General features: G+C 51.4%; 1 protein-coding gene across 1 annotated transcript in view; it reads left to right on the forward strand.

The window, feature by feature from the left end:
• Window positions 1–17,969: 17,969 nt before the first annotated feature.
• The window catches only part of ap3b2 (adaptor related protein complex 3 subunit beta 2), a 121,204-nt gene continuing 118,737 nt past the window's right edge, over window positions 17,970–20,436 (forward strand). The window contains exon 1 of the mRNA XM_072492601.1: window positions 17,970–18,193. Coding sequence (XP_072348702.1) covers window positions 17,970–18,193 — 224 coding nt within the window. The remainder of the gene's footprint in view (window positions 18,194–20,436) is intronic.

Consider the following 20,436-nt stretch of genomic DNA (forward strand, 5'->3'; position numbering starts at 1 on the left):
AATTGCTTATTGTCACAAGTAGGCTTCAAATGAAGTTACTGTGAAAAGCCCCTAGTCGCCACATTCCGGCGCCTGTTCAGGGAGGTTGGTACGGGAATTGAACCGTGCTGCTGGCCTGCCTTGGTCTGCTTTCAAAGCCAGCAATTTAGCCCTGTGCTAAATGGGGAGTGCAGGCTCCAGCAGTGGACCTGGGCCTCCGCTTCCATACCCACTCTCTTCCCAAATAGCAGAAACAAAGATGTGCATTTATATATCACCCTTTAGGATGTTTATAACCAACCAAGTACTCTGCTGTGATGTAGAAAAGGTGGCAGTCAATGGATAAATAACTAGTTGATTTGTTTTAGATCTAAATAGCAAGTTTAATAAATAACTAGTTGATTTGTTTTAGACAGCAAGATAATAAATAACTAGTTAACTGTTTTAAACTTATACACAACTAGTTAGTGAATAAGTAGCCAGTTTTAGATCTTAACTAGTTAATAAATAGTTGATCTGCTTTAGTTATGAACAAGTTAATAAATAACTAGGTCATTCCTTTTTGTTATTGTTATACATAACTAGTTAGTCAATAGTTAACAAATAACTAGTTAGTGAATAAGTAGTTAGTCGATTTTAGATATTATTAACTAGTTGACAGTTCAGGACTGGTTAATAAATAACTAGTTGATCTTTTTTAGAATATATAACTTGTTAGTTCATAAATAGCAAGTTCGTGAATATGCAGTAAATTGGTTTTAGGTATAAATAACAAGTTAATAAATAACTAGTTAATCTTTATTAGTGTCACAAGTAGGCTTACATTAACACTGCAATTAATGGGCCGAGGTCCCAGGTTCGATCCTGGCTCTGGGTCACTGTCTGTGTGGAGTTTGCACATTCTCCCCGTGTTTGCGTGGGTTTCGCCCCCACAACCCAAAAGATGTACAGGGTAGGTGGATTGGCCACGCTAAAATAAAAATGAATTGGGTAATCTAATCTAAATTTATTTTTTAAAAAAAACACTGCAATGAAGTTACTGTGAAAAGCCCCTCGTCTCCACATTCCGGCGCCTGTTTGGGTACACGGAGGGAGTATTCAGAAAGTCTAAATTACCTTTCGGGACTTGTGGGAGGAAACCGGAGCACCCGGAGGAAACCCACGCAGACACGGGGAGAACGTGCAGACTCCGCACAGACAGTGACCCAGCCGGGAATCGAACCTGGGACCCTGGAGCTGTGAAGCAATTGTGCTAACCACTATGCTACTGTGCTGCCCCGTGCTGTATAGAGGGATATGGGTCAAATGCGGGCAAGTGGGACTAGCTTAGAGATAGAAACTGGGCAGCATGGACAAGCTGGGCCGAAGGGCCTGTTTCCCTGCTGTAAACATCTGTTTTTCTTTTTTCTTCATATATTTAGAGTACCCAATTATTTTTTTCCCAATTAATGGGCAATTTGGCATGGCCAATCCTCCTATCCTGCACATCTTTGGGTTGTGGGGATGATAGTCTCCAGTTTTCTTTTAATTTATCTGGTTTAGCAAATTTTCACACCTCGAATTATTACCGAATTCAACTGAACCTCATCCATTCTTTTCCAGATCCTTACTAAGATAGTTACTTTCAATGAAGGTGTGAGCCATTGTTTTTGGCTTCATTCAAAATCCTGTTTGTCTTGTTTGCTAAGCCTGCCTGACCAAGGATATCTGTATTTTACAATCCTGCTCTGGCAGCTGCTGTTAACCCTTTGTGAGATCTTTCTCTGTATCCTCTCATGTTTCTCTCAGACCAGATATTGCCAGACTTCCATGTTTCAAATGACACATCTTTCCATATTTTCAATAACAGGTTGGAGGAGATTACAGAGACAGGGAGGGGCCTGTGGGGCTGGAGGAGATTACAGAGACAGGGAGGGGCCTGTGGGGCTGGAGGAGATTACAGAGACAGGGAGGGGCGTGTGGGGCTGGAGGAGATTACAGAGACCGGGAGGGGCCTGTGGGGCTGGAGGAGATTACAGAGACGGGGAGGGGCCTGTGGGGCTGGAGGAGATTACAGAGACAGGAAGGGGCCTGTGGGGCTGGAGGAGATTACAGAGACTGGGAGGGGCCTGTGGGGCTGGAGGAGATTACAGAGACAGGAAGGGGCCTGTGGGGCTGGAGGAGATTACAGAGACGGGGAGGGGCCTGTGGGGTTGGAGGAGATTACAGAGACAGGGAGGGGCCTGTGGGGCTGGAGGAGATTACAGAGACAGGGAGGGGCCTGTGGGGCTGGAGGAGATTACAGAGACAGGGAGGGGCGTGTGGGGCTGGAGGAGATTACAGAGACGGGGAGGAGCCTGTGGGGCTGGAGGAGATTACAGAGATGGGGAGGGGCCTGTGGGGCTCGAGGCGATTACAGAGACAGGGAGGGGCGTGTGGGGCTCGAGGAGATTACAGAGACAGGGAGGGGCCTGTGGGGCTCGAGGAGATTACAGAGATGGGGAGGGGCCTCTGGGGCTTGGAGATTACAGAGACAGGGAGGGGCCTGTGGGGTTGGAGGAGATTACAGAGAATGGGAGGGGCGTGTGGGGCTGGAAGAGATTACAGGGAGGGGCCTGTGGGGCTCGGAGATTACAGAGATCGGGAGGGGCCTGTGGGGCTGGAGGAGATTACAGAGATCGGGAGGGGCGAGGCCGTGAAGGGTTCTGAAAGCCAGGATGGGAATTGTAAAATTAAGGCGTTGCCGGGCTGGGAGCCGGTATGGGTCAGCGAGCCCAGGGGTGAAAGATGAACAGGCAGCTAGGTTTTGCATGAGCTCCGGTTTATGGAGGGTGGGTGGCAGGGTCCCGCAGTGATTAGCACTGCTGCCTCGCAATGCCAGGTTCGATCCCAACTCTGGGTCACTGTCTGGGTGGAGTTTGCACATTCTCCCCATGTCTGCGTGGGTTTCGCCCCCACAACCCAAAGATGTGAGGATAGGTAGATTGGCCACGCTAAATTGCCCCTTAATTGGAAAAAAATGAATTGGGTACTCTAAATTTATTTTTAAAAAGTATTATGGAGGGCGCAAGATGGGAAACCAGCCTGGGACATATTGAAATATGCAGAATAAGGCCTTGGATGAGCAGAGACAGAGACCGGGGCCTGAATTTTCAAAGAGATTGAAGGGCTCCACGATTTGGCCAAAATGTCACCGGAGTCCCGACTCTGAAAACCCCTCCCCCTCCCACCTGGCACCCACCATTTTCAATGGGGGTTGTTTGGGGAGGATGGGAGCAGTTGCATTTTGTACATCTGTGTGTCACTGGGAGCTCAAACACAACCCACGAGATTTAATCATTAGAGGACCGCTGCCCGAGTTATTTGAAGGTGAGGTTCCCTTTTTAGAAAGGTCAGATATCCCTTTGGGTTGTTAAGAGTAGACATGAATGTACGTTAAAAGTTGATATGCTCTGTGGAACTAGCGTGCTTGTTATTTCACTTTTTTGAGATAAGCCTGAAGGTTATCATTATACAATTAGTGCTGTTTGACTGCTTCTACGATCTATCATTGTCACAGTGGGGGATGGTGCTGTAAATTCAAATTGTTTGACAGCTTCAAATCCTTATATAAAAAGGGGTTAGTTGCCTTTTGATGTGGGGCTATTCATGTAAATGTTTCATTTCATAAGGGATGAAGTACTTGAAGGAAAGGTCCAAGAGCATGGAGGTGGATCTTTTAACCAGCCCGTCGACCGCCCCTGTGGCTGCCTCAACTCTTGCTGGGGTTGCAGGGTCTGACTCGTGTTCCCAACTGGACCACCCTTCAGGACTTGGGAACGAAAATCCGGTCCTGGTCACTTTGGAGTTGGAAGTCGGCAAAGTGACAGACAGGCTTTGAGGGTCAGAATCTCAGCTCAGGATCCAATAGGAACGCTGAAGTTGTGAATGTTGTGTTCTGCTGCTTCGTGTTGCATAAGCTGCGTCCTTGATGTATGCTTTGACAAAGGAAGCTCCACACTCTGAAATGAGTTCAACTTGTTTATTGAACTATTAACACAGTTGTCAAATGAGTTCGACTCTCTGCTAATCTTAACGAGTAACTCAGTCTATCTTTACCAACTTGCTCTAAGCCGCGTGCTGGGGTGTGATGCTGCTGATCAACCCTGTCTAACTCTCTAGATGTCGGTCTGTGGAAAGAGGCAGAGCCTGTGTGCACTGTCCTTTTATATGGGTCGTGTAGTGCCCCCTTGTGGTAATGCCACCTCTGGGTGTCCTGATTACCCATTGGTTGTTTCCTGTTGTAATGACCCATTGGCTGTCTGTCTGCATGTCATGACATCTCTGGTGCTCCCTCTAGTGGTTACTTAGTTGTAGTGTATTTACGTTAACCCCTTGTATTTATACAGTGATGCATATCAGCACAGTGAACAGTCTGGTTCAGCCTCTTAATGCCTGGATGGTGATGAAATGTGGCCAGGGAACAGAGTTTGTGCTGGGGGCTTGGACTGGTGACAGCATTAATGGCCCAGCATTTAGTTGGAGGGAATTGTTGTTTCCCCAATATGGGTTATTCCACGAGCATTGAGAGCAAATTGTTGTGAAGTAGAGCTGGGTATTGTCAGCCCTACATCTCAACCCCAATTCTGCCCTTACCCGAGGAGCTCCTCAACCCATCAGCAGTACATCTTCCCGCATGCCCACACCCCACCCTTCCGTCGGGTTAACCGCATCACCCCGAGGAGTGACTGCTATGGCGGGGCAATTCGCAGGGGTAGACGTCCGCCAGAGACCACTCTCATCATGAACCCCATTTCTCACCCACCCGGCTTTGACTTCCCACTGCGACAGTGGGCCATTGTAAACCCATTTCCGGACTGGCCAAGGCTTCTGTGCAACCGCCCGACCATCTGTGGAGTCACCAAGATCATCCAGGCGACGGCTGAATCCTCCCCTCTCTGAAGTCGAGGTTTTCTGGTGGGTGCAGAGGTGTGAGTGATTGCCGGTTGGGTGGTGGTAAGGTTGGGGGGGGGGGGGGGGGGGGGGGTCGGGACAGTTGAACACGTGTGGTCATTCGCTGTGCCATCCTTCAATTATGTATCCGTATGGCGCAGAGCGAATCTCGTGCTGGGGGTGGTCAGGAAGTTGTCCTTGTGAGCTTGAAGGTCTGGGTGTCACCCTCCTTCCCTCCCCTCTTCAGCCTCCTCCCATGTCCAGCGTCCACTCTAACTCTACACCCCCTTCCTGCCTGCGTGCTATCGGTACGACCCGATGGCCATCAACGCATGAGCGGCCACCAAGAAGGCCAAAGCAGCGTCTGCTGACCTCGGAAGCCGTGAAAGAGGTGAAGCTCACCGGGTGTGCCCCACGTTGTAAAACCTTCCCGTTTCCTGCCAGCAGAGAACTTAATTTGGGGGTGGAGCTTCATTTCGGCGAGGCAGCCTTTTAATGAGCGGGCGGGCATGACCAGCTTGTGCGAAACAAAATGGCTCCTTAATTACTGACTTTCTGTTAAACCTTCTAAGAAAAAAAAAAGAGCAGCCCAGTAGCATAGTGGTTAGCACAATTGCTTCACAGCTTCAGGGTCACGGGTTCGATTTTCGGCTTGGGTCACTGTCTGTGCGGAGTCTGCACGTCCTCCCCGTGTGTGCGTGGGTTTCCTCCGGGTGCTCCGGTTTCCTCCCACTGTCCAAAGACGTGCAGGTTAGGTGGATTGGCCATGCTAGATTGCCCTTAGTGTTGGGTGGGGTGTCCGCGTTATGGGGATAGGGTGGAGGTCTGGGCTTGGGTAGGGTGCTCTTTCCAAGAGCCGGTGCAGACTCGATAGGCTGAATGGTCTCCTTCTGCACTGTAAATTCTATGATCTATGACATTGTGTTGGGGAGCTAGACCCACCTTGGAAGTCCCCAGGACAGAATTCCGACAGTTCAAATCGCCTTTCGGAAACTGATGGCCGGAAGATTCCGCCCAATAACTCGCATTGCCGAGGAGCGTCTGCTAATTTATGCTTGAAGGTGGGATTCCAGAACGTCACCTCGCCATTGCCCGGCTCTCTGGCTATACACAGGCTAAATAGATAAAAGAAGTAAACACAGTGCAGAAGGAAGCCATTCAGCCCATCGTTCCTCTGCTGGCTCCTTGAAAGAGTAGCGGTCTTCAGTTCCACGTCCCCGCTTTTATGTCTATAAAGTGAGCGAGATCCTCGTTCTCAAGCACCTGTCCAACTCCCTTTCAAAACTATTGAAGGTGTCACCATCTTTTTCAGTTCAATCCTTTTTTAAAAAGAAATGTTTTTTATTGAGTATAGTCCCAAGTGATAAATACAGCTGTTTATTGAAAAACAAGACACATAGGATCTAGGAAATATAACCGGACGGGAGGGGTCTTTCCTCCCCTCTCTTCTATTCTCTCCTTGTTAAAGATCATCTAAGGGGGCACCTAATGCTTTTTACATTCTTTTGTGCAGTTGCCTCAGCATCTGATATTGCTCGTTTCCCCTTGTTTTTCTTTGCGTTCTCTCGCCGTGCTGTGGTCGCTGCATTGTTGTCTTCTCCTGTGCCCTCTTCCCCTTTCTGGCCCTCCTTTTTTGTTCTCCTCTCTCTCTCGCTGCCCCCCCCCCCCCCCCCCCCCCCCCAAATCTTTCTTGCTGGGTTTTGCTACCTCACCTTGCTCTCTCCTCGCCCCCGGGTCCTCCCTTGCTATCCTCTTTTCTGTCTTGTCCTGGCTATTTCTCTCTGGCTACTGGCTACTTATTTATTTAGGTGTTGGCCACAAAACAGGTCCCGGAGCAGTTGGGTGAATGGCTCCCATGTTTTGTGGAAGGCTCCTTCCGACCCACGGATGGCGAATTTGATTTTCTCCGTTTTGGAGAGATTCCGATAGCTTGCACAGCCAGTCTGCAGCTTTGGGTGGTGCTGCTGACCGCCAGCTGAACAGGGTTCTAAGGCAGGCGATCAGGGAGGCCAAGGCGTCCGCCCTCCTCCCCCGTGAAGAGATCTGGCTGGTCTGATTCTCTGCAAACCACCACTTTCGGGCATAGCTCCACCCTCATCCCCACCATTTCGGACATTGCCTCAAAGAAGACGACCCAGGGTGGCGCAGTGGGTTAGCCCTATTGCTCACGGTGCCGAGGTCCCAGGTTCGATCCCGACTCTGGGTCATTATCGGTGTGGAGTTGCACATTCTCCCCGTGTTTGCGTGGGTTTCGCCCCCACAACCCAATGATGTGCAGGGTAGGTGGACGGGCCACGCTAAATTGCCCCTTAATTGGAAAAAGTGAATTGGGTACTCTAAATTTATATATAAAAGAAGGCCCAGTACCCCACAAGTCTGGGGCAAGACCAGAACATGTGGGCGTGGGTTGGTCGGGCCTCCTTGGCACCGTTCGCATCTATCCTCCACCTCCGGGAAGAACCTGCTCATTCAGGATCTGGTCAAGTGGGCTCTATGTACCACACCTTTAGCTGCGTTAGGTTGAGCCTCGCACATGTGGAGGTAGAGTTAACCCTGTGCACTGTTTTCAGTTCAATCCTGACAAACTCACTGAATAAAAAAAAAAATAAAAAAATTTGCTTCATCTCAAGACCCTTGATTTAAGTCAATGATCTCTAATTATTGATCCGTTCACCAGAGGGAATATATTCCTATTCTCATTATCTTGGAAACCTCGATTGAATCACCTCCCCGCCTCCTTCGTCCCGAGGAGAAACGGGTCCAAATTTTCCGACTTTTCCTCACGGCTGAAGCCTCCCTCGTTGCCGGGGGCACCCTATTAAACTTCCTCTGTTATTGAGAAACCGGAGGTGGACAACGGCCAGGCTGTAAGGATGGGCTGAGAAGACCCTGCACAGTACCCCTGGTCCCACCATCTCACCGATGGGCCTAGAATTTATGCTGTTTTGGGGCTTGAACCCGCAACGTCTCCTGAGCGGGTGCGTGACCCACTGGGCCCTGGCCCAGCAGGTGTCTGTCTCGGTGCATGTTTCCAGTGCTGCAGACAGGTGGCAGCAGTGAGCTGAAGAGCTTCAGCTCCGTTAACCATTCATGGGAGCAACAAACAACGCTTGTATTTATGGAATCGTACAATCCCGACAGTGCAGGAGCAGGCCATTCGGTCCATCAAGTCTCCACTGACCCTCTGAAAGAGCATCTTTCCTGAGGCCCACTCCCACGCCCTAGCCCCGTAACCCCACCGTACCAGCCTCCCCGAACAGGCGCCGGAATGTGGCGACTAGGGGCTTTTCACAGTAACTTCATTTGAAGCCTACTTGTGACAATAAGTGATTTTCATTTTTCATTTCACCTAACATGCACACCTTGGGACAATAAGGGACAATTTAGCAATTTAACACTGGGAGAACGTACAAACTCCACACAGACCCGAGGCAGGAATTGAACCCGGGTCCCTGGTGCTGCGAAGCAGCAGTGCTAACCACTGTGCCACCTAAAAATGTTAAAGAATTATTAAAGAAAGTTACCCCTCATCATGATCGCCCTCCACTCCAACCTGCTAATCACACCAATGATTTTTAATAATTGTGGAACAAAATATGACGTTGATATTATCTTGGAAAGACTGTGGGTGTGCTTTTGTGCCTCGATTTCTTTCAGCTAGGTTTATATTGAAATATATTTTGTTAGTCAGATGAAAGGTTTTCCTGCGAAGTGAGCTACTGAAAGCCACTTCAGCTCTCTAATGTGAGGCTTAATGTTCAGTTCGGGTTCTTTCTGTTTGCTTGCCGCAGTGTGCCCCCTTTCGCAAGCCCCGGTTTTAGAATATTTCCGATTTCCCCCTAACTCTCCCGTTGCTAAATCTCAATCTCTAACACCTCCCGCTCTGTCGATGCGACCGGCAGGCTGGAGTTTTACTGGATAGAGGATGTGTCAATATTGTTCAGAAGAGAGTCCAGCCTGATTGGATAGATGAAAAGACCATGTCCAACGCACTGTGCCATACAATCCCCAACCCCCCCCCGCAAAACCCTCGCCCGCGAACCGCAAACCTATAGGTGTTTGCCAAAATCATAGAAGTTTACTTTGCAAAATCTGGCCAATCAAATGTGTGATTTCTTTTCTATAAATTTAGTGTACCCAATTCATTTTTTCCAATTAAGGAGCAATTTAGAATCATAGAATTTACAGTGCAGAAGGAGGCCATTCGGCCCATCGAGTCTGCACCGGCTCTTGGAAAGAGCACCCTACCCAACCGCACACCTCCACCCTATCCCCATAACCCAGTAACCCCACCCAACGCTAAGGGCAATTTAACACGGCCAATCCACCTAACCTGCACGTCTTTGGACTGTGGGAGGAAACCGGAGCACCCGGAGGAAACCCACGCGCACACACGGGGAGAACGTGCAGACTCCGCACAGACAGTGACCCAAGCCGGGAATCGAACCTGGGACCCTGGAGCTGTGAAGCAATTGTGCTAACCACTATGCTACCGTGCTGCCCACTAATTTAGCGTGGCCAATTCACCTACCCTGCACATCTTTGGGTTGTGGGGGCGAATGTGCAAAAACTCCACATGGACAGTGACCCAGAGCCGTGAACGAACCTGGAGCTCGGCACTGTGAGGCAGCAGTGCTAACCACTGGCCACAGTGCTGCCCGCAAATGTGTGTCTGCCTTCAATTTTTTTAATAACACACCCACGCCCTCACTCCCCACACCCTTTAATATCCCACCCAGTCTAATCCCACTCTCCCCCTCACTTCCTACTCTTCCCCTTCACTCCCTGCACCCTTTAATATTCCAACCAGTTTAATCCCCCACTCCCCCTCTCTTTCCCCCATACTCCCTACATTTTTTAATATTCCACGCAGTCTAAACCCACCCTCCCCCTCACTCCCTACACCCTTTAATATACCATCCAGTCTAATCCCACTCTCCCCCCTCATTTCCTACTCTTTCCCTTCACTCCCTGCACCCTTTAATATTCCAACTAGTCTAATCCCTTACTCCCTACACCCTTTAATATTCCAACTAGTCTAATCCCTCTCTTCCCCCACACTCCCTACACTCTTTAATATTCCACACACTCTAAACCCACTCTCTCCCTACAATATTCAACCCAGTCTAATCTCACTTTCACCCTCTCTCCCTTTAATATCCCACCAGGCTAATCCCACTCTCCCCTCACTCCCTGCAGCCTTTAATATCCCACCCAGTCCAATCCCACTCTCCCCTCACTCCCTGCATTCTTTAATATCCCACCCAGTCCAATCCCATTCTCCCCCTCACACCCTTTAATATCCCACCCAGTCTAATCCCACTCTCCCCTCACTCCCTGCATTCTTTAATATCCCACCCAGTCTAATCCCACTCTTCCCCCCTCAATGTTCACAGGCGTTGATATTCCCGTTATTCAAGCAAATTGTCTTTGAAAAGAAGCCCTGGATTCTGTCCCAGCGTGTGGACCCGTCATTCTAACCACCGCTGTGTAATTCTAAACAACCTTCCCTTCAGTTCGGATGTGATCATGTGGAAATGGGGCCCTCTCGTGATGAAATTACTAAGCACAGGAAACAATCCGTCACGAGTGACCCGTCACGACCTTTGGCATTCTGGAGGAGCTGCTATCATTACACCACCTCGTCTCCAGTCGACAGAAAAGCCTTAACTTCCTCAGTCGCTTCCTGCAGCAGTGTAACCATTCTGTTAACTGGGTTGATGGTGACCTGGTGGTAATGTCAGTGGACTAGTAGTCCACAGGCCCAGGCTAAAGCCCTTGGGACATGGGTTCAAACCCTACCTATTACGGGCAGCACGGTAGCACAAGTGGATATCATTGTGGCTTCACAGCTCCAGGGTCCCAGGTTCGATTCCCGGCTGGGTCACTGTCTGTGCGGCGTCTGCACGTTCTCCCCGTGTCTGCGTGGGTTTCCTCTGGGTGCTCCGGTTTCCTCCCATAGTCCAAAGACGTGCAGGTGAGGTGGATTGGCCGTGATAAATTGCCCTTAGTGACCAAAAAAGGTTAGGAGGGGTTATGGGGATAGGGTGGAAGTGAGGGCTTAAGTGGGTTGGTGCAGACTCGATGGGCCGAATGGCCTCCTTCTGCACTGTATGTTCTATGTTCTACCCAGGGAGCTGGTGGAATTTAAGTTCAATTAAATGTAAAGCCAGTCTCAAAATCAGTGACCATGAAACTATCATTGAGTTTTAAAAACCCATCTGGTTCACTGACGTCCTTTAATAATAATCTTTACTATTAATAATGTCAGAAGTAGACTTACATTAACACTGCAATGAAGTTACTGTGAAAATCCCCTAGTCGCCACACTCCGGCGCCTGTTCATGTACACAGAGGGAGAATTCAGAATGTCGAATTCACCTAACAGCACGTCTTTCGGGACTTGATAGCTGGCTTTTAAAGCAGACCAAGGCAGGACAGCAGCACAGTTCAATTCCCGTACCAGCCTCCCCGAACAGGTGGCGGAATGTGGCAACTAGGGGCTTTTCACAGTAACTTCAGTTGAAGCCTACTTGTGACAAGCGATTTTTATTTCATTGTGGGAAGAAACCGGAGCACCCGGAGGAAACCACGGGGAGAACGTGCGAACTCCGCACAAACAGTGACCCAAGCCGGGAATCGAACAAGGCCCCTGGCGCTGTGAAGCAACAGTGCTAACCACTGCTATCGTGCCGCCTGGAAAGGAAATCTGCTGTCCTGACTTGGGCTGGCCAAATGTGACTCTTAACCACTCCCTGAAATGAATTAGCCAGCACCCCAGTCCAAGTGCTGGCCTTGCCACTGATGCCCGCAGCCTGGGGCATAAGTCATCTGCCCATCCTGTTAACCTGTCACTGCCGGCCCACAGACATTCACAGCAGCTTCCAAACCCACGGCCTCTGCAGCCTAGAAGGACGAGGGCAGCAGGCACAAGGGTACACCACCAGCTGGAAGTTCCCCTCCAAGCCACTCTCCATCCCGAATTGGAAATATGTCACCATTCCTTCGCTGTCGCTGGGTCAAAATCCTGGAACTCCCTCCCTAACAGCACTGTGGGTGCACCTACGCCACACTGACTGCAGCGGTTCATGATGGTGGCTCATCATTTCCCTCTCGTGGGCAATGAGGGTTGGGTAAGAATTGCCCTCCTTGCCAGTGACACCCACTTCCCGTGAATGAATAAAAGGAAACATCACGGTTACAATTCACCACACTTCAGTTTGGCAGCATCAGTTTCTTTTACTCCTGCCCTTTGCCATTTGCCCCCTTACCTTCTGTCTATCTATGTGACCACCTCCTTTAATTCGGTGTGTACTGATCTTTTCCTTTTCTACTTGATGTGGCACTGTATCAAAACCATTCCAAGTCCATATAACCCGCATCCGTTGCATTTTCTTTCTCAATCCTCTGTTACTTCAGAGAATTCTCTAAGGTTGATCAGTAGGGCCCGTCCACAATAACTGGCTTGACCAGCTCCCGACTGAGAATTAGTATTTTAGCCTCGTGCTACGTATTCAAGAAATGAAGTATGGCTAACTTCCGTGCCATTTCTTTGCATTATCCTCATCTGTTGCTTCTGGGGATCCTGCTGTGCATGGTTTGCCAGTTCCCCATAGTTACAGTAGTCGCTATATTATTTCTTGTGTCTGAATAAAGCTCGTAGTCTTCCAGTTGAAGTAAATGCTTTATTGAGTAAGTTCGTTCTCTGTCCAGAGCTTGTACTAAATGTTCCATCTGAGCTGTCTGTCTGTGTCCTGCTCACTAGCTGCTGTTCCTGTGAAGAGTCAGCTCCTGGCTTTCGTCTGCTTATTTATACATCTCAAGTGCTCCCTCTTCTGGCTATTTAGTTGTAGTATATTTACATTAACCCCTTGTGTATAGGGGCAGCACGGTAGCACAAGTGACTAGCACTGTGGCTTCACAGCGCCAAGGTCCCAGGTTCGATTCCTCGCTGGGTCACTGTCTGTGCGGAGTCTGCACGTTCTCCCCGTGTCTGGGTGGGTTTTCTCCGGGTGCTCCGGTTTCCTCCCTCAGTCCAAAGACGCGCAGGTTAGGTCGATTGGCCATGCTAAATCGCCCTTAGTGTCCAAAAAGGTTAGGAGGGGTTATTGGGTTACGGGGATAGGGTGGAAGTGAGGGCTTAAGTGTGTCGGTGCAGACTCGATGGGCCGAATGGCCTCCTTCTGCACTGTATGTTCTATATACACAGTGATGCAGATCACTACAGTTCCCACATTTCAAAAGTCACTTCAGCGGCTGTCAAGCGCTTTGAGGCAGACTGAGGCCATGAAAGGTGCTATATAAATGCAGGCCTTTCCTTCCTTGTGCTTTTTGCCCATAGGCGGGAACTGTGTGGGTGACTTTGATGCCGGTAATATCGGAGAAATCTGGGCAGAAAATCTGCCCAAGGACCGGGGTGATCTTAATAGCTAGCGTTTGTTTTCTCGGTGTCCTTGTCTGTGCTGGATTCAACACTCGGCAGAATGGGGCCTAGTCCACGAAGCAGCCAGCCTCTTGGGGTCAGGATAGGGAGGTTCTGCTGATCACTTGGGTGGGAAGGCCTCTTGGAATTCACGGCAGTTTTCTTCGGTGCCAGTCAGATCATTCGAAAGCTATTCAAACAAGTCACAGTGACCGAGAAGGAGGCCATTGGGCCCTCCAGCCCCATGCTGTCCCTTTGCAGAGCAGCCCGGTCTGACCCATTCCCTTCCTCTACATCTCTCTGTGCCGGGAACGATGGAATGACTTGAGGGACTGACTTAAATCTACGCCCAAAGTATCAAAACTCTCATCCGGCCCATTCAATAAAATAAAATGCCGTGGATGCCGGCTGAAACAAAAAGCAGGAAAATGTCGGAACAGGTCTGGCCGCACCTGCGGAGCGGGAAACACGAGCTCGCCGTTCCGAGTCCACGTGACCCCATTCCAGTTCTGAAGAGGAGTCGTGCGGACTCCCAAACGTGGGCTGGAATTTTCCAGCCGTTGGGATTCCCTATTCCCGCTGGCAGCGCACCCCCGCCTCGCGAGATTCCTGACGGTGTGGGGGGGGCTCAATGGAAACCCTGTTGACAAGCGGCGGGAAGAGAGGATCCTACCCGCTGCGCTGAGAATTCCCCCCCCCCCCCACTCTCGCCATTAACTCTTCTTCTCTCCGCAGATGCTCCCAGAGCTGCTGAGTTTATCCAGTATTTTTCTGTTATTATTTAGCCCGGATCCATTTAACATTTCGAATCTGTTTGGTCACAGGCAGAGGACTGACACCCTCATTAAAAATGTTAATTTTTGAGGGCAGCACGATGGCGCAGTGGGTTAGCCCTGCTGCCTCACGGCGCCGAGGTCCCAGGTTCGATCCCGGCTCTGGTCACTGTCCGTGTGGCGTTTGCACATTCTCCCAGTGTTTGCGTGGGTTTCGGCCCCCACAACCCAAAGATGTGCCGGGTAGGTGGATTGGCCATGCTAAATTGCCCCTTAATTGGAAAAAATGAATTGGGAAAATTTATTTTTTTTAAATGTTAATTTTTGGTAGTTAAATGCGCTGAATTACCAATCTTAAATACATCCGGGAACACCTTTTTAATGAAGAGTAAAAAATAAATTGAGTTTGAAGTCTTTGTTTACGATTATCATAATGGATTTTAGTGGCAGCTTGAAGTCAACCCTGACCCCGACCCTTATCCCAATCCTGACCCTAAATCTTACTCCCAAGCTTACAATAATAATCTTTATTATTGTCACATTAGCACTGCAATTAAGTTACTGTGAAAATCCCCGATGCCTGTTCGGGTACACGGAGAATTCAGAATGTCCAAATTACATAACAGCACGCCCGTGGGAGGAAACTGGAGCACCCGGAGGAAACCCACGCAGACACGGGGAGAACGTGCAGACTCCGCCGGGAATCGAACCCGGGTACCTTGCGCTGTGAAACAACAGTGCTAACCACTGTGCTACCGTGCCTTGCCCTAACCTTGAACCTTGCCCTAAGCCTGACCATAACTGACCCCCCCCCCCCCTTTTAATGGTTTCAAGAAGAAGGCAGATAGGAGGGGAGGTAGATTTCAGACCAGGGAGATCAGCCATGATCTGATTGAATGGTGGAGCAGGCTCAAAGAGCTAAATTGCCTAATTTCTACATTCCACCCTGACCCTAACTCTGCCCCCTCCCCCCCCCACACACGCACACACAGCCTTGCCCTGACCCTAAAGCTGACCCTCCATTCGTACCCTAACTTCCTCCACCCACCTCTGGCCCTTTAAATCTGACCCACCCCCCCACCCTGAGCCTAAATCTAACCCCTGACCCTAAATCTGACCCCCTCGCCCATACCCTAACCGCCACCTCTGGCCTGACCCCTAACACTAGCCCCCGTTGTGACCAGCACAATTGCATTTTGGCGACAGTTTGCCAATTGTGCCCATAGTGAAATTCGATGAGCTGATAATAAACCAGAAACTGTTTGGGCAATGGGCTCATTATTGCGATGTCACATGTTGCTGATCGCCACAAATCAGTGAGAACCCCCTGTCCTGGCCCACATCGAACTATGCCCACCACTGACACCTAATGATCCTGTCGTTCCCTCAGGTCTGTTGGACAGGCCTGTCCATTGCTGCTGCACAGATAGCCAGCAGGAGGCGCCACCATCCTTACCCACTGCGCACGTACTCTGACATTGAGTTCGAGGATGGGCTGGCAGCTTCGGGGTTAATGTCAGGATGATCTGCTGCAGAATCTCCGCTCATCCATGGCATTTCTACCTCCGTAACATTGCCCTGTCAGCTCACCTACTGCTTACCTGTGCCCTCTCGATTTGGCGAGACCAGTACGCTCCTGCATGGTCTCACATGTTAACAGGGCCCAAGCCAATTAGTGAAGCAGAAACCAAGACACCGAGTTTATTGACTTGTTCGGTCTCGCAGCTTTCCTCTCACTCAGCCCAGTGTCCCCGCTACCCCCTATTTTACAAGTGTTCAGAGACAAAGCCTCTGTTTGTCTTAACCTTCATAATGTGGTTAATCATGGAATCCGTACAGCGCAGGAGGAGGTAATTCGGCCCATCAGGTCTGCACCGACCCGCCAACAGAGTACCTACCTAGGCCCAATCCCCCCATCCTATCCCCATAACCGCACCTAGCTTGCATATCTTTGGCCACACTAAAACTGCCCCTCAGTGCCCAATCCACCTAACCTGTATATCTTTGGACTGTGGGAGGAAACCGGAGCACCCGGAGGAAACCCACTGGGAGAAAGTGCAGACTCTCCACAGAGTCACCCGAGGCCGGAATTGAACCAGATTCCCTGGAGCTGTGAGGCAGCAGTGCTAACCACTGTGCCACCCACGTTAACATCACATTCGACCCACCGGCGGCACGGTGGTTAGCACTGCTGCCTCACAGCGCCAGGGTCCCGGGTTCGATTCCCAGCTTGAGTCACTGTCTGTGCGGAGTCTGCCCGTGTCTGCGTGGGTTTCCTCCGGATGCTCCGGTTCCCTCCCACAAGTCCCGAAAGACGTGCTTGTTAGGGGAATTGGACATTCTGAATTCTCCCTCTGTGTACCCGAACAGGCACCGGAGTGTGGCGACTAGGGACTTTTCATAGTAACTTCATTGCAGTGTTAATTTAAGCCTACTTGTGACAATAAAGACTATTATTATTAACAGCCCCCCCCCCCTACAATCTCTCGGTGTCACATTTTAATGTACACTGCCACTGGGAAACGTCTTCGGATGCTGAAGAGGCCATGTGAATCCGAGTTACTGTGTTGCTGGGACGGGAGCACTATGTTGGGAGTGCTGCTGGGTGCTGAGGGAGCGAGAGAATGCCGCTGAGCTCGGACTGCCGCAGCTCTGTGTCCCAGACTGATCATTCAACAGGAACTCTCTGCTTGGGCAGTGAGTGAGTGAATGGGGGAGATAGCGCAGACCAGACAAGGCTTAAATCTGTCTGATAGGAACCGGGTGGAGACTGATCTCTCTCTGATAGCTGTGTTATCAGCCTGACAGAGTAAGTGTGTGTGTGTCGGTGTGTCTCTTGTCTGTGTGTGTGTAGCGAGAGAGATGGGGGGTGTCGGATTTCTCTAGGCAGCTTTTCGTATAATGTCCCCCCCCCCTCCCCTGACTCGGGCCAGTCTGTGATGTGAGGTCTGCGGCTCAGAGGCTGCTCGCACAGCGACTGCTGACTCACACGTCAGTGGGAAGAAAGCTGGGGAGGGGAGAGAGCTTGTAAACGTGGCTGAGGGGAGCAGCTGAGGGCTTGTGAGTGAGTGAGCAGCTAAGAGAGGGGGAAAGAGAGAGGGAGACTGCCACACAGAAAAGCAGAGGAAGAGACACCAGAAGCAAAGAGAAAGTTACAGATAAATGAGAGAGTCTCACACAGAAAAACAGAAAGATAAAGTGAAACACGCAGAAAGAGAGAGACACATAGACAGGCAGATATCGATACACAACACAGGAAAGGAAAGGAACAAAGAGAGACAGGAGGAGATTCAATTATATACACATGGAGTGGGAGAGAGGGAGACGTATATAGAGGAAAACCGAAATACAGAGAGCGAGAGAGAAATACAGAGACAGAAAGAGTGAGCGAAGTAGAGAGCGAGAGAGAAATACCGAGACAGACGAGAGGCAGAGTGAGAACGATAGACAGAGAGTGAGAATTACAGACAGACAGTGAGGAGAACACAGAGAGAGGGAGGGAGTGAGAAGAGACCGAGGGAGGGAGTGAGAAGAGACCGAGGGAGGGAGTGAGAAGAGACCGAGGGAGGGAGTGAGAAGAGACCGAGAGGGAGGGAGTGAGAAGAGACCGAGAGGGAGGGAGTGAGAAGAGACCGAGAGGGAGGGAGTGAGAAGAGACCAAGAGGGAGGGAGTGAGAACAGAGGAGGAGAGAGAGACTGGGAGGGAGGGAGTGTAGTAACAGAGGCACCAGGAGGGATCAATGTGTTCCTGAGCTTTCATTTCTTCAGGATTTGCTCCAAGTGGAATCTGTAGACTTTCCCATTGATCTGGTTGCAGGACCGGGGGAGGGGGTGACCGGGGGAGGGGGTGACCGGGTGAGGGGGTGACCGGGGTGAGCCAGGGGATGAAGCCGATGCAGAGACTGCTGCAGCTGCCGGTCTCGGCGGTCAAGCTGCTCAAGCCGCTGTGTCAGGAGGAGGGGCAGAGCCGGATGCTGAGCCCGGAGGGGGGGCAGCAGAGTTGGTACAATGCGGTGCAGCCGGACGAACTGAAGCTGCTGAAATCTTCGGCGGCACCGGAGAACCAGGAGGAAGATCCCGCGGAGTCCGGCCACACACAACCCATCCGGTAGGAACCACTGCGACCCTGTCCGAATGGCGAAACCCACATCCCGCCGGGATACCTGGGCAGCGCGGTCCCTTTAAGATGTTGCCACCGTTAAAGGGACCCAACAGGAAACTTCCAGGGATGCTGCAGGGCTGCTTGGATTAGGAGGAATATTGGCAAAGCCCCCCACCCCTTGAGTCCCCAAACTCTCCGAATCCTCCCTCCTCCTCCAGCCCCGCCACCCTCCGAGTCTCCCTCCTCCAGCCCCGCCACCCTCCGAGTCTCCCTCCTCCTCCAGCCCCACCACCCTCCGAGTCTCCCTCCTCCTCCAGCCCCGCCACCCTCTGAATCTCCCTCCTCCAGCCCCGCCACCCTCCGAGTCTCCCTCCTCCTCCAGCCCCGCCACCCTCCGAGTCTCCCTCCTCCTCCAGCCCCGCCACCCTCCGAGTCTCCCTCCTCCTCCAGCCCCGCCACCCTCCGAGTCTCCCTCCTCCTCCAGCCCCGCCACCCTCCGAGTCTCCCTCCTCCTCCAGCCCCGCCACCCTCCGAGTCTCCTTCCTCCTCCAGCCCCGCCATCCTCCGAGTCTCCTTCCTCCTCCAGCCCCGCCATCCTCCGAGCCTCCCTCCTCCTCCAGCCCCGCCACCCTCCGAGTCTCCCTCCTCCTCCAGCCCCGCCACCCTCCGAGTCTCCCTCCTCCTCCAGCCCCGCCACCCTCCGAGTCTCCCTCCTCCTCCAGACCTGCCACCCTCCGAGTCTCCTTCCTCCTCCAGCCCCGCCATCCTCCGAGTCTCCTTCCTCCTCCAGCCCCGCCACCCTCCGAGTCTCCCTCCTCCTCCAGCCCCGCCACCCTCCGAGTCTCCCTCCTCCAGCCCCGCCACCCTCCGAGTCTCCCTCCTCCAGCCCCGCCACCCCCCGAGATCTCTGTGCCCGCCAGTTTGATCCCTTGAGAATCCCTGGATTTAATCGTTCCACCATTCCTGGCTGTAGCCTCAGCTGCCAGGGCCCTAACCTCCGGAACTCGCTCATGACACCGCTCAACTTTCGCCTTTTCTCTTTCCAAGACATCTCTGAAAACCTGCCTCTTTGACTCGCCCATTTGACCATTCGCCCTCAAACAGGACGAGCCCGTTTTAAGCAGCGCGCGCGTTCCTTGAAGCCGCTACTGAAGCTTCTATCGTAGAATCACGGGGTAATGAGCGGGGAGCCGGTGAACACAGCTACCATGTGCAGATCAAGCGTGCCTGGTTTTCGCTCACTGTCCACCTCCCCTCAGCCTGACAACCAGTGGAATAACCAACAGCACCGTTACTGGGTGGGGGGGGGGGGGGGGGGGGGGGGGGGGGAACTGATCTTGTGCATCCGCCTTTTGAGAGGGCTGATGGCGCTGCCGAGGGCCGCACTCCCTCACCACTAGACTGGGAGCCTCAGCCGAGACAATCTCCTGACACTCGAGGCAAGAGAGCAAGAACACAAGTGATGAGACTAGACCAGACGGCCTGTCGAGCCTGCTTCCGCCATTCGGCTGATCTTAGGCCTGTAACTCCACTTTCCCGCCCATTCCTCCTATCCCCCGATTTCCCGGAGAGGTCTCTCTATCCCAGCCTTAGATGTATTCCACAATTTATCCGTAACCCTCTGAGGTAGAGAATTCCAAAGATTCACAACCCATTGAGCAAAGTCCGAAACGATCAGCTCCCTGTACTGAGACTGTTCCGCTGTATTTTAGATCCCCCCCCCAACCCCACTAGCGGAAACAATCCCCGTGTCCACCCCATCAAACCCCTTCAGAATTTTGGAATTTTCAATGAGATTGCGTCTCGTTCTTCAAAACTCCCGAGAATATAGGCCCAATTAACGCAGCTTCTCCTCCTAGGACAACCCCCTCATCCCAGGGACCAATCTAGTGAACCTTCGCTGTACCGACGCCAATGCAAGTTTATCCTTTGCTAAATATGAAGACCAAAGCTACACACAGTATTCAGTTTTTTAAAGTTTGTTGACAGGATGCTAGGCCAGCATTTATTGCCCACACCTAACTGCTCGAGAAGGTGGCGTCGCCTTAAACTGCTGCAGTGCCTGTGGTGTAGGTACACCCACAGTGCTGTTAGGAAGGGAGTTTTGACCCAGCGACAGTGAAGGAACGGCCAATTTATATTTCCAAGTCAAGGTGGTGACCGGTTTGGAAGGGAACTTTACCTGTGGCGGGGTTCCCACGTATCTGCTGTGCTGACCCTTCTAGATGGTAGAGGTCGGGGGCTTGGAA

This window comes from Scyliorhinus torazame, chromosome 30 (genome assembly GCF_047496885.1).
Source record: "Scyliorhinus torazame isolate Kashiwa2021f chromosome 30, sScyTor2.1, whole genome shotgun sequence".
NCBI classification, from domain to species: Eukaryota; Metazoa; Chordata; class Chondrichthyes; order Carcharhiniformes; family Scyliorhinidae; genus Scyliorhinus; species Scyliorhinus torazame.